Below are 12,559 nucleotides of genomic sequence, written 5' to 3' on the forward strand. Positions count from 1 at the left end.
AGTGAACATTTGCATATGAGGAAACAGTGGTCTGATTAATTGCACCATATTCACAGATATTGCTGTTGTCATACAAGGTTGACCTTGTAATCTCAGGGATGCAGAACTAGTCTGTATTTCCATTGTCTGGTGCTGTCAATGTCAACATGAGAAAAAGAAAGACCAGCTGTGCTACCACCTCAGGAATCCAATGGTCCATGAAACAATATTGGTCTTCCCTTTTTCTTCTCATCTAAACTTGTAGAAGATAATAGACAAGTTTTGGCTGATCAATAAATGAATAGTGAACAGGAAGGTCGTAATTGCTATACAAGGAATTGCACCATTAAAAGGTTGTTGTGAAATAAGTTTACAAGCCTTAGAATTAATGGATTTTCCAAGAAATATTGGATTTATTCTTGTAATTGAAAACTACTTGGAAACCAAATGAACAATCATCAATGCGGTTTGTATTGTTAAGGTAATGTCCAAGCAAGTATTGCAGCTAAAAATTGCTGTAAAATAACACACTTTACCTTTTTTCTGTTATTATTGTAGGAATCACAACAGGGATCTACAGGACACAGCAATACAAGTAAGTACCAACTCATTTTCTAGCTACATTGGGGGGAGGGGTGACAATGACTATGAAAAAGAAGCAACTGATGAGCAAGGGACTAGTAGCAGACTGGGACAGTGCAGAGCCTCAGCAGGCAGTACTCAGCTATGTGGCAGATTGTGGAGAACCAAACTGAAGAGTGACCATCAAAATGTCAGATCTTTTGGTGGCCTGGGAAGAATAAAAAGTATTAATTTTGTTATGGCCATTTCATTATGTAAATGAGAAAGACTGAAAGGGCAAAAGAGTGTCTTTTTTTGGAAAGCCAGAAAAGAGCTGACCTAATTGCAGGCCCAGATCCAGACTGCAAGAAAATTCTGCGAGAAGACTGGTTATCATTTATCTTTCATAGGCAATGGCGTATTTTGTGGCCACTGCACCGTAATAAGCTACATAAATCCTTGCAAACTAACACCAAATAATGTTTTGAAGACCATATGGCCATGGATCTTTTTGGCTAGCATTGTGGGTAGGGAAGCGATATTTGCTTGTTTAGCTTCTGGTCAGGGCTTTTCGGTGGACTCCAGTTTACAAATCATGGTGCAGATCAGCAGCATTTTAATTACATTTACGGTAACAAACTTAGCAGCTGTATTGAAAGGGAAGATTGAATTGTTCTGCAAAACAAAATATTAATCCTCTCCCCTGACACCTCTGACGGTTGTTGATGTTGTCTTGCATATTAAAAATACATGATCCTATCCTGCTCTCCACATAAAATGACTGCAACCAGAGGAATTATTTTGCTAGCTTCCTGACCTGTCAGACAACACAGAGCCCTGTTTGCAAATTGCAGGGCTGTGACTGAAGACAAAAAGTGCCCTGAGCTGGTAGCTAGGGCCCTGAGCTGGTAGCTAGGGTTTTGAAAGGGTCTAGTCACTCACTGCATGAGGGAAAAGACATCCAGAGAGACAAGGCTGGGAGATGTAGGCTTTTATAACAATGTGGCTCTTCACTGGGGAAAGGTCAGCATGTGGAAGGCAATGTTGTGAAGAAACATGCAGTGGTGTCACTTAATTGCTGGCGTTAGTTTGATATCAGTTCAAGTACCAGCACTAAGGAAGTAATAAAAGGCAAAGGGGATGAGGTTCTGTCAGAAAATAATGAATACAGTAATGAGAGAAGGAAGCACAAAAGAGCCATAACAGAGAGGGCTACGCAAACACAGGCAGAGGCACAAGCATGACAAACACACCAGCTGAGCTGAGGGCTTTGCAATAACATCAGAGGCCATGGTACTTGGCCAGCTTTGGTCATAGCTGAATATTTCCTTCTTTCAGCAATTGAATAAAATAGGGTTTTTTGCAGATTTAATGAAACTCACTTTCCTGTAGATTATGCAATTGATCCCATGTCCTTAAAAGTTTCCCCTACTCTCTACTCCAGCAGTCTCTGACTCCACTTCCAATTCCCCCATCTGCCTTCCCACGCTATAGTACCTTCAGTTGCTTATCTCCTCATTCATCCTGTTTAGCAAAACCAGCATATATTTGCAGCTGTGCAGAAGCCAGACTCAGTACTGACTGGCTGATGACAACCAAACCAAAGAATAGCTGAACCAATGCAGAAACGTTTTATTTATTGGTACCAAAAGTTCAGGTCACTGTCGGACACCCAGACACTTTTCCTAACATCACAAAGAGAGTTTGACTACCTTTGAGACTGTATTCATGAGGATTCCTGTTGAGGTGCTGGAATAAGACATCAAATAAACACATTAGAATGAGATATAGATTTTACCAGTCCTGTGTGTCAAACCCAAAGGAAATTTGGGGAAAAAATTATTCAGATGCATGGTGGGTTTACCCGGACCAGGTGTCCACCAAAGCTGCTCTGTCGTTCTTCTCCTCACTTGGACACAGGAGAGAAAAGACAACAAAAGGCTCATGGGTAGAGGTAAGGGTGGGGAAAAATCACTCACCAATTACCATCATGGGCAAAACAGACTCAACTCAAGGAAATTAATTTAACTGATTACCAGTGAAATCAGAGTAAGACAATGAGAAATAAATCTTAAAAGCACCTTCTTCCTGGGCTCAACTTCACTCCCAGATTCTCTGCCTCCTCCCCACCACCAGTGTAAAGGGAACGGAGAATGGGGGCTGCAATCAGTTCATCATACGTTGTCTCTGACACTCCTTGCTCCTCAGGGGGAGCACTCCTCACCCTCTTCCCCTGCTCCAGCATGGGGTCTCTCCCATGGGAGATGATCCTTCACAAACTCCTCCAACACGAGTCCTTCCCACAGGCTTCAGTTCTTCATGAACTGCTGCAGTGTGGGTCCCTTTCACGAGGTGCAGTCCCTCAGGAACAGACTGCTCCACTGTGGGCCCCCTGTGGGGGCACAGGTCCTGCCAGCAAACCTGCTCCAGCATGGGCTCCTCTCTCCATGGGTCCACAGGTCCTTCTAGAGGCCTACACTGCTCTCTCCATAGGTCCACAGGTCCTTCCAGGAGCCTGCTCCAGTGCAGGTGTCCCATGCTGTCACAGCCTCCTTTGGACACCCACCTGCTTCAGTATGGAGTCCCCTATTGGTTACAGGTGGATCTCTGCTCTACCATGAACCTCTGTGGGCTGCAGGGGGACAGACTGCCTCACCGTGGTCTTCACCGCAGGCTGTAGTCCCCTACCTGTGCTGCAGCACCTGGAGCACCTCCTCCTCCTCTTTCTTCACTGACCTCAGTGTCTGCAGAGCTGTTTCTTCCCATAATCTCACTTCTGTCTCTGGCTGCAGTTGCTTTTGTGCAGCATCTTTCCACCTTCTTACATCTGTTATCCCAGAGGCGCTACCACCGTCGCTGATGGGCTTGGCCTTGGCCAGCAGCAGGTCTGTGTTGGAGCTGGTTGGCACTGTCTCCATCAGACACAGGGGAAGCTTCTGGCAGCTTGTTACAGTAACCTCCCCTGTATCCAGCCCCCCCATTACCAAAACCTTGCCACGCAAACCCAGTACAGGATGTGAGGAAATACCAGCAAATTACTCTGTGGAAAAGAAATCTAATGATCTATGTACCGTGTTATCCAAATGCATATCTTCAGAGTCCCAATTAGCTGTTATTTCCCATTGCACCGTGTCTTCTTTGGAATGGCTCTTGAGCCTGTCATTTGCAATGGTTTTACTGCAGCTGCCAACATTGTCTTTCTCATGGATAACATTTGCATTTCTGTTACCCTTCCCCCACAAGGAAATCAAAGCATTAAAAATCCGATAATGACTGAAGTTATACAACTCCATCACAATAAATATTATTTATCCCTGTTACCCAGAAAGGGAAACATGTCCTGGTTAGATTAAGGGATTCACAAAATTCCAACTCAGAGGAGAGAGGTCTTTTTCTAGCCACCCACTATTCAGCAGGGAAATCCTACAGAAGTTCATTTGAAATTTATTTTGAAATTCGAGAAATCTGGACACATATCTTCTGCTTGTATCTAAAAATGTTAGGAAAGAAGTTGCGTGAGATGAGGTAGAAACTAGCAAAGAACTCCCGGCTCTGTGGGTAAGGATCTGTGGACTGATGGTTTCCACTGTGTGTTTTCTGGAGGCATGTGTGCACATACACCCACCAACACACAGACACGCCTGTTTCAGGAGACCTACACAGCACTTAGCACCTGAAATAAGGTGTGCTAACAGCAATCCCATAGCAAGGTGGGGAGCATGTTCTTTGTTAATTCCAAAAAGACTAAGAAAAACAAAGGATGACACTAATTGGCCCAAAAGAAGAAGCCAGAAGAATCTAGAGAAGATTCAGCAATTTGGCAAATGGCAGTCTTCCACAGTGGTACCTGCATGCGTTTGGCAGGTTACATAAAAATGAAGAGCAAATCTTAGTCTGGCCAAGATTAAGTATAAAAAACCGAAGTTGTTGTGACAGGTAATTTACATATGCTTGTCCAAAAACAAAAACTGTACCGTACCTGTGATATTCAACTGTACTTAAGCTATATACATTTTTAAAATTTCTAAGATTCAATCAAGTGAGAATAAAATAAAGCATTAATGGCCAGATTTTCTACTCTGATAGACTGGACCGATGAGTTTTTACCGTCTGTACAGGCTTCATCCTTGCCCTCCACACAGAAGTATGTTAAGTGGCAATTAGCATAAAAGCAGCTACAAATGCTTAGTGTAGGGTAATTCATTAATATCCAGTTTGGCTAAATCACAGAGATTCCATTTCCTCTTTCCTCACAGTACATATACTGTTTCCCTTGTTGCTGCATTAACATATATTGCTGAAAGTAGAACTAATGTGAACCCTGCTGGCAGAGCACTCAGGAATCCATATTCCCTCTCACACTCAAACAAACCAGTGTTCATGGTAATAATTCATGACTTAGAAAAAGCCCAAGTTACAAATAGAAAATCTTTGAATATATGCCAACTGTTACTGTTGGTTTCTTGATCCAAATTACCATAATGCAGATGAGCTCCAGTGCTCCAGGCACCCTAAGGCTGACAAACACATACTGTAGCAACAGCCTTCTAGCCAGCAAGTTTATCATTTGGATATACTTTCTGAGGTCTCTGCTAAAAGTGAAGAGCAGCCTAGAGATTATGGAGTGGATGTATTCTGTCCTATGTGGATGCCCCACTCATGCTTAAATTTTAGGTGCCTTTAGCTGTCCTCTTACAGAAAGTGCTTAGCTTCTCTAGAGGCCCACAGAGGCATCAGTGAGTTTGAAGTCATCCAGAGCTTTCCCCATCCTGTTTAATAAAGTTTAGGCACCTTGATTGGGTACACACAAACCCTTCCAGAGGGGGGAGGACAAGATCTAAAAGTGTTTGCAATACTCAGAACCTCCTCTACAAGACACCTACTTCCAGAAGGTCACTGTCTAGACTAAGTCCTTCAGCTTCTTTCTGTACAGCAATGGAAGAACATTGGTAGCAAAATCCTGCCTCTTCTGAAGGCAATAGCAAGTTTTCCAGAGGTGTCCCTTACTGAAGGTGAGGACTTTATCAGCAGCAAATGGATGATGCATAATGCTCACATACATGGACTTGGTTGACCAGGACTTGATGCAAAACCCACTCAATTCAATGAGCAGAAAATCAGGCAACACCACTACAGCCTGGCCAAAATAAGCATTTCTCATATTTTTTTCAGAAGGCACAAGTGGATTTTGGTTTAACAAAGCTCATTAAAAGGTAATGGAGAAAAACACATCCATCAGTAAACCAGTCACATTCAACCTCTGTGACTCCTTGTCTGCTAGGCAACATAAACTCATGTATAGACAGCCATTAGCATCCAGTGACACACAAGGAGCAGCAGCTGCACAGTCACTAGGTCCAGAATTCAAGGTGATTCAAGTGGAGTGGCATAACCTGTTCATCCATGGTAGAGCTAAACAGAAATCTTACACTGAAGTGCAGCTTTCTTGGGTTACTCAGAGAACATTAAATACAAAAAACAACATCAGCCTTCCTGTGTTTTGATAGGGGGTGGGGGGTAGAAAGGAGGACAAAGGATTTGGCCTGACTTAGCAGAAGCAGTACCACCTCATGAGCCAGCAGCCTGCCTCCCCCTATCTGTGCTATGTAACTAAGTTGTGTTGGGCAGATATATTATTTTGGACCCAGTATGGGGGTCATAACAAACCAACATGCCAGGCCCCATGTGAGTCATAAGGAAATGTGAAGAAGCATCCCTTGGGCCTCTGAAAGTTCTTAAGCATTTGGATACCTGACCTCTGATGCTGAGTGCCTTTGCCAAAATGTACAACATAGCAAAGAGGGCTTCCCCAGCCCCCAGTTTACAATTGCGAAAGAACACATCCTTAATCTGTCAAAAAGAATGTGAACCAAAACATCCATTGGCAGAATTGTGCCCTAATCACTGCCTTACGATCTCCTGCTGATGCTGTTTTGCTTTGTATGAAATAGTTACTGTTCCTGGAGTAGGGTTTTGGAGCAAGTGCATGTTGTATGGAGTACACTCTCAGTAGCAGAACTGTAGGGCCCTAGAGAAATCCTTTCCTTTGCTCTAGAGTCTGCTGTACCTGGTAAATCCTGTGTCCTCTAAGCAGCCTCTCTTGTGGAGTTTCTCTGCCTGACATTTAGAGAGTATATGTATCAGGGACAAGAAAAGTCAAGTCAGGATTGACCCCCTACTTGCAAATGCTCCAGCAGTGCCCCTGCAGCTCTGTGGTTGCCTCCACAGCCGTTTGTGTGTGTGTGGTAAGAGTGGTCAGTGTTAGCAATGAATAAAGCATTATGTCACATCTGAGCAGTTTCCATATTGACCCATTTCTGATGTCATTTTCTTCTTCTTTTTTAAAGGGAAAAGTGATGTAGAGCCAAAGAGCCCAGAGAAAAGCGCAACCCATACATCGTAAGTCACATTTGCGTTTAAAATTAGAGAAGACAGCTGTGTTTTTATCAGATTTGTTGGGCAAAATAGAATTTGTTTGTTTTCATTAAAATGATCTGTTTCACTGATGCTTTTCTTAAACCGGCTTTTTAGATAATGACTAAACATTAATTATTCCTATAACTTTTGCATGCTAGTAAGTCAGAGATCTTTGCAACTGAAATGGCTCCATATCACACTGAATAGATATGAGATTATTTTTGTGGGTGTGCAAGGCTGGCCTTTAGAACCTTACTTCAGCATTACCTTAATGCTGCTGGAGTTTGTCACACTTGCTAAAAAACATTATGTCACATATACCTTTGATGTACTGATGTAATTTTAAAAGACTGCAGTCTGCAGCTTCACCTCTGAATTACTTGAAATCCAATTACAGTTATCTCTGGTCTCTCACGATTTTGTTGATGTTTTTGAATTAACAAAAGAAGTCGAGAAATAGATGGGAACAGGCACTTGTAATATATCAGTGTTCACCTTCACTCTAGTGCAACAATAGAAGTTTTTACCATTTTTAACTCTAGTATACAAAAGACTAAATTGTTTTGCCAACATAAACCAGTCTATGAAACAGATAGGCTGCAAGTTAAAAAAAAAAAAAGCATCAGTCTCCCAAACTGAGCGAGATAAGTGAATTCTTTTAATAACTACCAGGCAGGAGCACTATGAATTTCTGCAAAACCATTCACCTTTTTAATCCCATTTGAGGGAGGGAAGTTCTTGTAACAGTCAGTCATGTGAATTTTAGAATGTGTCTGGTCCATAATTTATGTATTCTGATTCCTTTTATTTAAATTCAGAACATTATATCATGTAAATCTCATAAGGTGTCACCATTTGTTACATGGCCAAAAGTATTCACAGAAGGAGGTACAATAACAGTGATTTACTGTGAGATGTTTTGATTTCTGCTGCAAATACGCATTAAAAAATCTTCTGGAAATGAATCTAGAAAAAGATTTGACACAGTGTAAGAAATGGTGTGTCCTGCAGATTGTGTTGTGGAATGTAATTATAGTGTGCAAGCATATTTAGCCAAACTTATTAAATGAATTAAGCATTAGCAGCCTTATGCCTTCTGATAGTATGATTGCTGGGAACGGTTAAAGAATTATTCCAATAATTATCATTTTTTAAAATAATATTGCAGTAAGAACCAAAAGAAGAAGTGTTTTAATGCCATCTGGAGGTATTTTGGAGAAATGAACATATTTATTTTTGCTCATATTTAGCAATATGTAAAATCTAAGCTGTCCTCCAAAGTGTTTTTTCTAGTTAGACAGTATTTTATTGATGAGGAATGTTCCTTTCTGCTCTTTTATGGGACCCTGTGCGATCTCTGAACCCACAATAGTGGTATCTCTGAACCCAAAATATGAGTTCCGAGATACACCTCAGTATGATTACAAATTTGGTTTGAGACTACATACTGTGTCATATGGTGGGCTGCATTAGATAGAACAGACTTCTGAATTTGGTCTAGTGTGAAAGGTTCCTTGCCTAATAAGAGATCTTAGTACAACCTTCTGAAACTGTGCTGTCTACCAGATATAGTATATTTATAATGCTTATCTTTAAATTGTTAGTATATTCTAAGGCTATTCCACAGCATACATTGGTTCCCAGAACAACTTTTAGAGGTAGAAACAACTGGTTACTGCATTCAAGAAGCAGAGGAGCCTCTAGTTAAAGAAATTCTGCAGAAAAGGAGGTAGAATTAAAAAGAGGAGATGAGAGGAAGGGAACCAGCAAGTGCTGTGCCAAAAGAGGAGGAAGAAAATGAGAGGGGGGATACAGCTAAGAAGTAGAAAAAAGAATTGCAAACATCACGTTTTCAGAAAGAGATACAAAAGTGAGAACAGTAGAAGAGAAAACACTGAAAAGTTTTCAGTAGAAGAAAACTTTCTACTTCTACAGCTAAGAAGTAGAAAAAAGAATTGCAAACATCACGTTTTCAGAAAGAGATACAAAAGTGAGAACAGTAGAAGAGTCAAACACTGAAAAGAAGAAAGAAGGGAGAGTGATACAAGTAAAAGCCATTAACAAACTAAAGTGGACGTGTTAGTAGAGGACTGGGTCCATAAGCATTATAGTGAAGGAATGCAACTCGTGTTGATATGTAGGCACACCCCAATGCTTCAGTTCTCTTTATGCTACCCTGCTCTTGGCCTTCCACAAGTTTCTTCTCTTTTCCATCTTCTTCTAGGACAGGTTTTTATCCCTGGTATCTCAGGCAGCCATGGATACAGACTTTCTCTGCTCTTTTGATGGTGTCGCAACTCGCACCTGTGTACACAATGCACAAGCAGAAGGACCTGCAGTGCAGGCACACACATGGATATGTGAGTGCATGTGCTCGGTTTGTCCACAGTACGGGATGTACTCTTCCCTTGCACACATGAAGAAGGCTATGCCATATGTGCAGCTGGATGAGAGGTCCAGCAGTGCCCAGCTAGGAGCCACAGGGGTGTGCAAGGAGGCATGAATGCTGCCAGGGGTCCCTGTGAGTAGAAAAGCCCGCACGTTCTTGTGAAGTGTCACTCCCCTGAGTGTCAAAGGAGTCTGGCTGGCACCTCCTGGCGGGGGTGCTAAAAAGGAACAACATTGATATAGGAGGGATGGCACATTCTGGCCTGACCAGGAGAATCTGTGAATTCATTTCACTGTGAATCAGTGTTTCCCTGTGAAAATGAAACAAACAGCAACAAAAAAATCCCGCAAAGTATGTTTGCCTAGAGGAAAATAACAGAGAAGATGGGGAGGAGTAAATTAATGTTTCTTTCTTGAAAATGTCTTTTTTATTTTCCTCAGGCATGTTACAAGCCACACACTCAAGCCAAGTTTATATGACTCAATGGCAGTTAATTCATCCCTGGTGTAGATATACTACCTCCATCCAAACATTATTTATGCAGCTTCAAAGGACAGGTTGATTACCCTCCTGAATCAGACAGTGAGGCATTTGTGCACCAAGCATATACATGACATCTCCGCTTCAAGACATTCCTCATGCCTTGTCCACTGGTCTCCAGGTCCTCAAAAACAAATGTAACTCAGACCTGCAGCACTAGGGCCAAAGGTGCTACCTGTAAGCTCCCAAAGTATAGAAACCTAGAGTGCAGAACATGTGGTGGTCTGTTCAGAGGGGTTTGGGTACAGTAATCATACAGAATGGCATTATGCATAGGGTTTTTTTTCCTGTATGCATTAACTCCCTAGACAGAGTTGGTATGATACAGCTCTCCACTGATAATAATATTAAACGTTAAGAAACTAGTATGCATTAGATGGTGCACATTAATTGATGCAGCATCCTAATGAGGCAGCTAAATAAGGGCAGTTATTACAATGCTAAGGATAACTGAGATGGATTTAGGAGAATGAAACTAATGAGAAAGCAGGAAGGAAATCTGAGCAGAGCTGTGTCATTTTGCACAATATTCCTATGGCCTTCACCACTTTGGCGTGCACAATAATCACCTGAGCTGGCACTGAAGAATTGCAGTAGAAGATACAAAGGTGTAAAGCTGTCTGGAGTCTTCCCCAGTTGATTCATGTTCCTTGTAATTGTCATGTCCCTTGCAATTGAATGCTTTTAAAGCTATGAGAACTGTGGATTTGAAGGGATTTTGTTGTTGTTGTATTCAATATGTATTTAGCTCTTTAAGGGTCATATGGTTACAGCTTCAATGAGCATTTCTAAACTTTTAGGATTCCTCAGAAATATCCAGCAATGTTTTGTTCTTTTGGTTTTATGACAAGAGGGTCAATTTTCAAGGGTCAGAGAACTTTCACAGTTTTTGTTAAAAACACCTAGTTTTTGTTAAAATCCTTCTCCCCCCTGGTTTTACCAGTTGTAGTCTGGAGGGCTACAGGCTGTATTAAGGAGTGGGGAATGAATAAAGAAAGAGATCTCTTTGGTTCTTTAATATTTGAATTTATAGGATTTTAGTCTTTCTTTGGCAAAAATTGTGTCCTCTCGGTAAGCTTTGGATTGTTGCAACTAAAACTTTTAATTTTATAAAACTTGTGTGCAAGGCAAAGTGATTCCAACCAGGACACATGTTTCCAAGGACCTTGCAGTGCCACAGAAACTCCTCCATGAGTGAGGGGTCTAGGATCTTCCATCCTCCCACGTGCAAAATATGACAATAATTAAAAAATGGCATGCATACAAAACACTCAGCATGACTCCTGCTCTTGGAATGACTTTCGATGTCTGTTGAGATGTTCTTCGGCACCTTTGTGTTTGTAAATGATTTCCAGTTCAGACTACCCAAGGTTAATCATGCCTGACTGTGATTCACTGTTATGCATTTACCTCGACATTTCTAGTGCACTTACTTAATGATATCAGGGTTAGCAACTAGATACCTCAGTGCTGTCTCTTTATTAGCCCTCCAACAATTGTTTTCATGCTGAGCTGCTCCAGATTTTTCTCTCCCTTTTTACAAGAGAATTAACCAAGATTGAGGGACGCTTTTATAATTTATGGCAGTTATGCAGGTTTTATCCTTTGCTGATATTCTCTGAGAACCACAACGACCACATTGTGTGTGTGTTGGCTTGTTTGCTTTTGCCAGGCAGAAATAGATGTTGATTCTGTTCCTTTCCTGCACTGGTCCCCAGCATCACTTGCAGAATGGTTTGCTCAGGGGGATCTTCATTAACTACTAAATTCAGCAGCTTCCAAGCTGCCCATTTGCAGACATTAGTGCTACAATTTCTTGCCTATCCAACACCTGCTCATTGTTCTCACCACCCTGATTCTTCTTCAGGAAGGAAATAGAAAGTGGCTGTTGTTGTTGCTTGATGTGACACATCTGTAGTGGTATAAGCTGTCACCTGTTGGTTCTTTCTTCCTCCCTTCTGTGTTGCCCCTTGTATCTTCAGAGTGACTCATGGATAAACCGCCAAAAACTTCTGCTGGTTTCCCCTTCTGCAGGTGGGAAGTCTGAGGCAGAGGGGTTACAAAGTGCCTGCAGAGAACAGAGAGAACCAGTCCCAAATGCAGGCAGTGAGCTTGAGTGAGTGTCATCAGTGCTCTGTTCCACTCTTAGCCCCCAGGGAGCTTGGCCTCTCACATCTAGCTGATGTGTGATCCTGACCTTAAGTCTCTCAGGCAGCAGCTTAGCTCAGTTGATTAGGGCATGGTGATAATAACACCAAGGTTGTGGGTTTGATCCCTTTATGGGCCATTCACTTAAGAGTTGGATCTGATGATCCTTATGGGTCCCTTCCAACTCAGAATATTGTGTGGTATGACCTTGGGAGTCTTACTGTGATATGAACTGCAACCTGGTGGAATACTGGAAAGAAGAGTAGCCTTAATCCCCCCTCACTTCACTGAAAGGCCCAGTGCAAGTTATTTTAAGTTAACCTTGGCTTTCCCCCATCTAAAATAATTAGACCACCATGAAGACTGTCTTACTAATATTTGTACAAGGTGTTGAAAAATGTAATGTTCTGTAAAAAAGGCTGAGGATTACTCACCCAAAACCTTAAAGGAAATGAGTAGTAGTTTAAGTTTTCAAAGACAAACCTGGGTAGTAAGTGGTAAATGTCCCGAGGAGTGTAGGGAGAA

General features: G+C 41.8%; 1 protein-coding gene across 3 annotated transcripts in view; it reads left to right on the forward strand.

The window, feature by feature from the left end:
- The window catches only part of AFF3 (AF4/FMR2 family member 3), a 326,376-nt gene that overhangs the window by 198,006 nt on the left and 115,811 nt on the right, over positions 1 to 12,559 (forward strand). For all 3 annotated transcript variants that reach the window (XR_004355358.1, XM_032679791.1, XM_032679792.1), the window contains exons 6-7: positions 538 to 574; positions 6,888 to 6,939. Coding sequence is in view for 2 of the 3 variants with exons in the window: in XM_032679791.1 (XP_032535682.1) it covers positions 538 to 574; positions 6,888 to 6,939 (89 nt within the window). In the remaining variant the exon portion in view is untranslated. The remainder of the gene's footprint in view (positions 1 to 537; positions 575 to 6,887; positions 6,940 to 12,559) is intronic.

This window comes from Chiroxiphia lanceolata, chromosome 2, assembly GCF_009829145.1.
Source record: "Chiroxiphia lanceolata isolate bChiLan1 chromosome 2, bChiLan1.pri, whole genome shotgun sequence".
NCBI classification, from domain to species: Eukaryota; Metazoa; Chordata; class Aves; order Passeriformes; family Pipridae; genus Chiroxiphia; species Chiroxiphia lanceolata.